The 9,134-nt window shown below is 39.8% G+C and overlaps 1 protein-coding gene across 4 annotated transcripts in view; it reads left to right on the top strand.

Moving 5' to 3' along the window:
* Positions 1-342: 342 nt before the first annotated feature.
* Positions 343-9,134, top strand: part of CERKL (ceramide kinase like) — a 121,585-nt gene continuing 112,793 nt past the window's right edge. For all 4 annotated transcript variants that reach the window (XM_063595218.1, XM_034954603.3, XM_003823540.5 and 1 more), the window contains exon 1: positions 343-810. In XM_063595218.1, coding sequence (XP_063451288.1) covers positions 573-810 — 238 coding nt within the window. In that variant the 5' untranslated portion in view covers positions 343-572. The remainder of the gene's footprint in view (positions 811-9,134) is intronic.

The raw sequence follows: 9,134 nt of genomic DNA, 5'->3' as shown, positions 1-9,134 counted from the left end.
TCAGGGGTTTTGGGAAGTGCGCTAGTACTCTGAAACAGGGTTGTAAAGCATCACCTCTGCTCTCCAGGGAACCCTCTGGAAAGGAGGTGGAAAAACAGAGGCTTCCACCCTTGCAACTCTAAGTGTGTTCCTTGGCCAGTGGGATCCATCACCTAGTATTTTCTTAGATTGTGGTATCTGGGGGCCAGTCCCACACCTATGCAATAAGAATCTCCATTTGAACAAGATGCCCAAGCGATTATATGCAAGTTTAAGATTGAGGAGGGCTGGTTTAACTCGAGGGTAACGAAAAGTACGAAATCGTACTTTACAGGAGAAGCTAGGCGGAGGGAGCCACTTATTCTTCCTCTTGCAGCTGGGTCTTTTTGTGGTGAGTGGCGAAGCGGAGAGGCTGGCAGGCCAGGGTGCTGGACTGGGTCAGGCGCGGCCCCGCCTCCCTCCTGGGTCCCTGCCCTGCGCGCCGTTGCTGTGGCAGCGCAGGACGCGGCTAGAGCTGGGGCTGCCGCGCCCTCCACCTCCTTCTCCAAAGGCCTCCCCGGACCCCTGGCTCGGGCCCAGCCTGCGACTCCGCCATGCCCTGGAGGAGGCGCAGGAACCGGGTGAGTGCCCTGGAGGGCGGCCGGGAGGAAGAGGCGCCCCCGGAGGCTGCCGCTGTGCCTCCGGCGCTGTTAACGTCCCCGCAGCAGACGGAGGCGGCGGCCGAGCGGATTCTGCTCCGGGGCATCTTCGAGATCGGGAGGGACAGCTGTGACGTGGTGCTGAGCGAGCGAGCACTGCGGTGGCGGCCCATTCAGCCCGAGCGCCCGGCGGGTGAGTGCCCGGCCCCAAGCGTCTTCGCCTCCCTCCGCGTTTCCTCCCTCTCCCCGGCCCAAGGCCTGCACCCACGCGCTTTTGCTCCACCCTCCCCTTTTCTCTCCTACCCTCCCCGTGCTCTCCTCACTGCCCGGACGTGTTACCGAGTCCCCAAGTCGCCGCCTCCTCCTTCCCAACCGGGAACTCACGCCTCTCGCCCCACCCCAGAACCCCCAGGGATTCTTTCGCTACCTAGCCTTTTCCCGCCTCCGAGACCTTCCCCGGACAAACGTCACACGCAGCTTTTGCTCAGAGTCCCAGCAGAAAATCTTGAGCCCCAAAGGGGAGGTAATTTACAAATGTGAGAAGGTCAACTACTCCTCCCCTCCAAGTTGAAAAAGTTTTAATCCATTAACTTTGATGGTACATTGAAACTATAAACATCTTACAGATTATGCCTACACAAGAGTTCTGAATCCAACTCTCATTTTGCTGACTTGAAAATGTAACTCCAGAGTTTTGGGAGTGTTTCTGGATTTTTTTCTGCTCCTCACCTTCCTTGCCATTGTCTAGAATTAAGACTTCTTCAGGCTCGGTCTAGAAACTTTTGATTTTTAATATTGACCCTAGATTATTGGATCGCAGTTTTGCGATGCTTAGTTACGTCAAGCGGTTTGCTTACGTTTGCCTTTTATTGACTTAAAATTTTAGTTACCTAAAAAAGTTATAATGCTGTAGTTTACAACAAATACTTCGAGTCTATTTTCACGTCTTAGTCAAATAGCCTTATAGACTTAACAGATATTTTATAAAGACCATTTTACAAGTCTTATAAGTAGACTTTCATATAGTCTTATTTCTAAGTCCAAACTCGAGAAATACTCCCCATTGTTGAATTAGCTTAGATGTGAGTGGTGAAAGACAGATGAAATGGGGGAGGAACTACATCAAGGTTACTCTACTTGCAAGGAGATGACTTGGGGGAAACGGAATTTGGTATTCAACCTCTTTTAGCCAAATACAAATTAATGAAATTTAAAAAATTGCCTTCCCCTGTTGGAAAACAAGACACAGTGTGCTATTTATGTTACAGAATAGACTCACTGTCTTAAAGTCTTGCTCAAAAGTCTAACAAAATGAAACCAACTAGCCAGGGATTCAGCATTGGTTGCGATTGTGAATTCTGCCTGTGCTGCATGTGCCATGCTCGCTCATTTCACGAAAACAGTCTTTGACCTTAAAGTGTTTTCAGGTGTTTTAAAAACCAAGGTGTAGTATTTTCTTGAACCTTTTAAGTTAAAAGCTAGGGATATAGCCATGGAATTATTTGTAAGTCTTTCAGGCAATTCGAGTTATGCAATATAGAAGTTTATAATTACAGTTTGGATTAGCCCAAAGAGCCAATTTAACCTACAGTGCAGCTGAAATACTATAGAATTAAAATGAGACATTGTGCAATGAGAGGTCATACAAACCAATGTTGCAGTATTTGTGTACAAAAAAAGCAAACAATGACATGAGAAAAGAAATGCTGTTTTATATTGAGTGGTGATTAAGGTTAAATAGGTTTAATTCGTGCACCCCTGGCAGTAGAGTTCTAAAATACATCTTGACAGATTTGTAACTTTAAAGATTGCAAGTACTGATTCTTTGTTTAATTATGCCCTAAAACCATTTGGTGGTCTTTTCCTTCATACAGGTGTACCCTTTTTCTTTGTAATTAATACCTGGTATTCAAACCACTTTGGGCCTCTAAAATTGGGGGCACAGAAGCCTAGAGCCTTAGTAAGTACTTCTGTTTATGGAAGAAACCAAGAGATGTTTTATTTAGGTAAAATATAGCCAGGCGTGGTGGTGTGTCCCTGTAATCCCAGCTACTTGGGAGGCTGAGGCAGGTGAATTGCTTGAACCTGGGAGTTGGAGGTTGCTGTGAGCCGAGATCACGCCACTGCACTCCAGCCTGGGCAACAAGAGTGAATCTCCATCTCAAAAAGCACAACAAACAAACAAAAACAAACACTGGGAAATAAGAAGGAGATATTAAGAGATGATATATTTAAATGCTAGAAATACTCTGTTGTTGAATAAGCTTAGATGTGAGTGGTAAAAGATTAAATGGAAGAGGGAGCTACATCAAAGTTACTGTACTTGGGAGGACACGATATGGTAGGATGTGGTGGGGGGAGAGCATGTCCATTGCTAGTTGGCAAGTGACTGGCTGCCTCAGAAAAGGATGAGGGTGGGTAGGGGAGATCACTGGAGATTATTAGAACATACGTATGTTTTCAAGACTGCTTAGTTTTTAAACCTCATAGTACTTTGTTTTCACTGATGAAATAAAATACTATGTGATCATTTTCTAATTTTCCATCTTGAGTAATAAGCAAAGACATTAATGTATTTTATGAAGGCTCTGACTGCCAAAATTGGGACAAATTGATGGTCTTGTTGGCAGGGTAAATGAGCATAACTGTAGTAATTGTAGTTCTTTTTATTGGGTTCAGGGATGACCTGGAATAATGGATGTGTTATTACCCTTCCCTGCAGAAGTGAGGCTTTTGAAAAGAGGCTATAAGTCAATTTGGGAGGCACAAAGTATCAGCGCTTTTTGGGGATTTTTTTTTTAAGTAGAGAAATATTTTAAATGTGTGATATAAAGTTATGCATGTGCTTCTTAAGCACATTAACTCAACCAGATCCAACAGCTGGTCTAATAACTTTTTAATTGTTTAAAAAATTTTTAATTGACACATTGTAATTGTATATATTTATGAGATACTATTTGATGTTTTGATATTTATGTTGTACAATTATCCAATCAAAGTAGTTAGTGTATCCTTCACCTCACACTTTCATCATTTCCTTGTGGGTTAGAACATTCAAAAGACTCTCTTCTAGTTATTTTGTAATATATAGTATTTTACTGTTAACCATAGTCACCATACTGTGCAACAAAACACCAGAATTTATTCTTCCTACCTAGTTGTAACTTTGTGTCTTTTGACTAACCTCTCTCCATCCTTCCTTCTCCCCTCCCCTTCCCAGTCTCTGGTAACTATTCTAATCTCTGCCTTATCTATATCAACCTTTTATAATAGAAAAAGATTCTACATGTGAGTGACATGTGGTATTTGTCTTTCTGTGTCTGGGTTACTTCTCTTAACATGATGTCCTCCAGGCTTAGCATTCACAATTGACAGGACTTTATTTTTTAATGGCTGACTAGTATTCCATTATGTTTCTGTATCACATTTTCTTTATTCATCCATTGTTGTACGCTTAGGTTGATTCCATATCTTGGCCATTGTGAATAGTGCTGCAGTAAACATGGGATTGCAGATCTCTTCAACATACTCATTTTATTTCCTTTGGATGCATACCTGGTAGTGGGATTGCTGGATCATATGATACTTCTATTTTTAATTGTTTTAGGAACTTCCATGCTGTTTTCCGTAATGACTGTACTAGTTTACAATCATACCACCAGTGTGTAAGTGTTCCCTTTTCTCCATATCTGTGTCAATACTGATTTTCTTTTGTCTTTTTGGCAATAGCCATTCTAACTGGAGTGAGGTGTATCTAATTGTGGTTTTGATTTGCATTTCCCTGATGATTAGTGATGTCAAGTATCTTTTAAATGCACCTGTTGATCATTTATATGTCTTCTTTTGAGACCTATCAATTAAAGTCGTTTGCCCATTTAAAAAATCAAGTTGGCCAGGCACAGTGGCTCACGCCTGTAATCCCAGCACTTTGGGAGGCCGAGGCGGGCAGATCACGAGGTCAGAAGATCGAGACCATCCTAGCCAACATGGTGAAACCCCGTCTGTACTAAAAATACAAAAATTAGCCGGGTGTGGTGGCACATGCCTGTAGTCACAGCTACTTGGGAGGCTGAGGCAGGAGAATTGCTTGAACCCAGGAGGTGGAGATTGCAGTGAGCTGAGATAGTGCCACTGCACTCCAGCCTGGTAACAGAGTGAGACTTCATCTCAAAAAAAAAAAAAAAAAAAAGGCATTATTATTTTATCTGTTGAATTAAGTTTCTTATATATTTTGGATTTTATCCCTTTGTCGCATGTATAGATTGCAAATATTTTTCTCCCATTCTGCAGCTCTTTTCACTTTAATAGTTTTCTTCAAGGTGCAAAGTTTTTTAGTTTGATGTAATCTTATTTTGTCTGTGCTTTTGAGGTCTTATTTTAAAAATCCTTGCTCAGCTCAGTGTCGAGAATAATTTCCCTTTTTTCTTGTAATTTCATAGTTTTCAAGTTTTACATTTTAAATCTTTAATCTATTTTTATTTTTGTATATGGTGAGAGGGAGGGGTTTAATCTCATTCTTCTGCATGTGAATATCTAATTTTCCTAGTACCATTTGTTGAAGAGACTGTCTTTTTCCCAGTGCATGTTCTTGACATCTTAAAAAATCAGTTGGCTGTTGTAGGTGCAAAAATTTATTTCTGGGCTTTCCATTTTATTTCATTGGTCTGTCTGGTTTTATGCTAGTACCATGCTGTGTTAATATAGTTTTATCGTATATTTCGAAGTCAGGTAGTATGATACTTCCAGTTTTGTTCTTTTTGCTCAGGATTGCTTTGGCTATTTGGGTTTTTTTTGTGGTTCTACATGAATTTTCAGATTGTTTCATTTCTGTAAAGAATGGTGTTGGTATTCTGATAGCAATTACATCAAATCCGTAGATCACTTTGGGTAGTATGGCCATTTTAACAATATAATTATTTCAATCCATGAGCATGTACTATCTTCCCATTTATTGATGTGGGAAGATAATTTCTTTCATCAAAGTTTTATACTTTTCAGTGTAGAGATTCTTTCACTTCCTTGGTTGTTTATTTCTAGGTATCTTTTTTTTAAAAAAGTACTATAAATGGAATTGTTTTCTTGATTTTTCACATAGTACAATATTAGTGTATAGAAATGCTACTGATTTTTACATGTTGATTTTGTGTCTTGCAACTTTACTGAATTCTAACAGTTCTTTTGTGGAGCATTTTGGGTTTTCTATCTATAAGATCATATCTTCTGCAAACAGGGACAGTTTGACATGCTTCTTTCTAATTTGGATGCTCGTTGCTTCTTTCTCTTGCCCAGTTTATCTGGCTAGAACTTTCAGTAGTATGTTGAATAGAAATTGTGTAAGTGGCCATCCTTTTCTTGTTGTTGATCTTAGAATTGATCTCGTTATTGGTCTTTTCCCATTCAGTATGATGTTAGCTGTGGATTTGTCATATGTTGCCTTTGTGTTGAAGTACAAACTTTCCATACCTAATTTGTTGGGTTTTTAATCATGAAATTATGCCACATTTTGTCAAAGGCTTTTAATGCATCTATTAAAATGATCATACAGTTTTTGTCTTTGTTAATGTGTATCACATTTACTGCTTTGTGTATGTTAAACCATTCTTGCATGCCTCGGATCCCAGTGATGAATCGCACTTGAATGTAGCAAGTTATCTTTCTAATGTGCTGTTGGATTTGGTTTGCTAATATCTTGAGAATTCTTGCACCTGTGTTCATCAGGGATATTGTACTATAGTTTTCTGTGTTGTATTGTTATCTGATTTTGGAATTAGGGTGATGCTTGACTCATGAAATGAGTTTGGAAGTATTCCCTTTGCTTCAGTTTTCTGAAATATTTTGAGAGGAATTGATATTGGTTTGTTAAATGTTCGGTTGAGTTCAGCAGTGAAGCCATTAGTTTCTGGGCCTTTCTTTGATGAAAGACTTTATTACTGATTCAATTTCCTCACTTATTATTGGTCTGGTCAGATTTTATGTCTTCCTAATTTAATCTTGATAGGTTGTATGTGTCCGGGACTTCATTTTTTCTATGTTATCAAATTTGATGAAATTTGTTGAAAACCAACTCTAAATTTTGTTCATCTTTTGAAAGTATTTTTAGTCTCTATTTCATTTATTTCTCCTCTGAGTTGAATTACTTCCTTACTTCTACCAAACTTGGGGTTAGTTTGTTCTGTTCTTTTTTTTTTTTTTTTTTTTCTTTTTTTTTGAGATGGAGTTTCACTCTTGTTGCCCAGGCTGGAGTGCAATGGTGTGATCTCGGCTCACTGCAACCTCTGCCTCCTGGGTTCAAGCAATTCTACTGCCTCAGCCTTCCTGAGTAGCTGGGATTACAGGCATGTGCCACCACACCTAGCTAATTTTCTATTTTTAGTAGAGATGGGGTTTCTCCATGTTGGTCAGGCTGGTCTCGAACTCCTGACCTCAGGTGATCTGCCCGCCGTGGCCTCCCAAAGTGCTGGGATTACAGGCATGAGCCACCATGCCTGGCCGATTAGTTTGTTCTTGATTTTGTAGTGCCTTGAGGTTCATCATTAGGCTGTTTGTCAGAAATCTGTTGTCTTTTTTGATATGGGCATTTATTACTATAAACTTACCTCTTAAAACTGCTTGTGCTATGTTTTGTAGGTTTTGTTATGGTATATTTTCATTCTCACTTGTCTCAAGAAAAATTTTAATTTCCTTTTTAATTTCTTCATTGACCCATTGGTTGTTTAGGAGCATTTTGTTTCCATGATTTGTGAAGTTGTCAGTTTTTCTCATTGTTGATTTCTAGTTTCTTTCTTTTCTTTCTCCTTCCTTCCTTCCTTCCTTCCTTCCTTCCTTCCTTCCTTCCTTCCTCCCTTCCTCCCTTCCTCCCTTCCTCCCTTCCTCCCTTCCTCCCTTCCTCCCTCCCTCCCTTCCTCCCTCCCTCCCTCCCTCCCTTCTGTATTGCTTTGTCTCCCAGGCCCAAGTGCAGAGGCACAATCTTGGCTTACTGCAATCTCTGCCTCCTGGGCTCAAGCAATCCTCTCATCTCAGCCTCCCAAGTAGCTGGGACTACAGGTGTGTGTCACTGTGCCTACAGGTGTGTGTCACTGTGCCTGGTTAAATTTGTTTTTTGTTTGTTTGTTTTGTTTTGTATGTTTAGTAGAGATGGCTTTCGCCATTTCGCCATGTTGCCCAGGCTGTTCTCAAATTGCTGGGCTCAAGCAACCTGCCCACCTTGGCTTCCCAAAGTGCTGGGATTACAGCCATGAGCCACTGCACCTGGCCTGATTTCTAGTATTATAACGCTGTGGTCAGTAAAGATACTTGATATTATCTTAATCTTTTAAAATTTGTTAAGACTTATTTTGTGGCCTAACATGTGATCTCTCCTCAAGAATGTTGCATGTGCATTTGAGAATGTGTATCTGCAGCTGTTGGACGGAATGTTCTGTAAGTGTCTGCTAGGTGCATTTGGTCTATGGTGCAGCTTAAGTCCAATATTTCTTGATCTCTCTGTGTGTGTTTGTGTATGTATGTCTAGATAATTTATTCATTATTGAAAGTGGGCTGTTAAAGTCTCTTACTATTATTGTATTGGAGTTTATCTCTTTAGGTTGAATATTTGCTGTATGTGTCTCGGTACTTAGGTATTAGGTACATGTATGTTTATAATTGTTATATCCAGTTGTTGAATTGATCCCTTTATCATATTATGACCTTCTTTGTCTCTTTTTACAGTTTTTGATTTAAAGTCTATTTTGTCTGATATGAGTATTGCTACTCCTGCTCACTTTTGGATTCTAATTGCATGGAATATCTTTTTCCATTTCTTCACTTTCGGTCTGTCTTTAATGGTGAGGTAAGCCTCTTTTAGGCAGCATGTAGTTGAGTTTTTTTTCCAGTCCTGCAGCTACTTTATATCTTTTCATTAGATAATTTATTTACATTCAAGGTTTTTATTGATAAGAACTTATTTCTCCCATTTTGTTACTTGTTTTCTGGTTGTCTTGTAGATTCTCAGTTCTTTCTCTCTTGTTTACCTCTGTGGTTTGGTCATTTTCCTTCTATCTCTTGTTTATGTATCTGTTGTAATTGCTTTCTTTGTGGATACCATGGGGCTAACATAAAAAGTCTTGTAGTTATAATAAACTATTTTAAGCTGATAGCAAGTTAACTTTGGTCACATAAAAATACTCTAGACTTTTTTCCTCCACCATCCCTAATTTATATTTTTGTTGCCTTTATTTCTTTAGTATGTGTTCCCTAGCCATTGTAGCTGTTGTTTTTGACCAGTTGTACTTTAAACCTTCATCTAGAGGATCGACAGGTTTACATAGTAACATGATATCACTGGGGCATTCTGAGTTGGATTTATACGTTTACCTCTATTGGTGAGGTTTATATTCTCACATGTGTTCATGATAGTTATCATTTTTTCATTTACAGCTGTAGCACTCCCGTAAACATTTCTTGTAAGGCTGGTGTAGGGGTGAATTTCCTCAGCTTTTGTTTGTCTGGGAAGGCCTTTATTCTCCTCCAGGATAGTTT

This window comes from Pan paniscus, chromosome 13 (assembly GCF_029289425.2).
Source record: "Pan paniscus chromosome 13, NHGRI_mPanPan1-v2.0_pri, whole genome shotgun sequence".
Classification (NCBI taxonomy): domain Eukaryota; kingdom Metazoa; phylum Chordata; class Mammalia; order Primates; family Hominidae; genus Pan; species Pan paniscus.
Note: the sequence above shows the minus strand (reverse complement) of the source record. Positions and strands in the feature narration are given on the sequence as shown.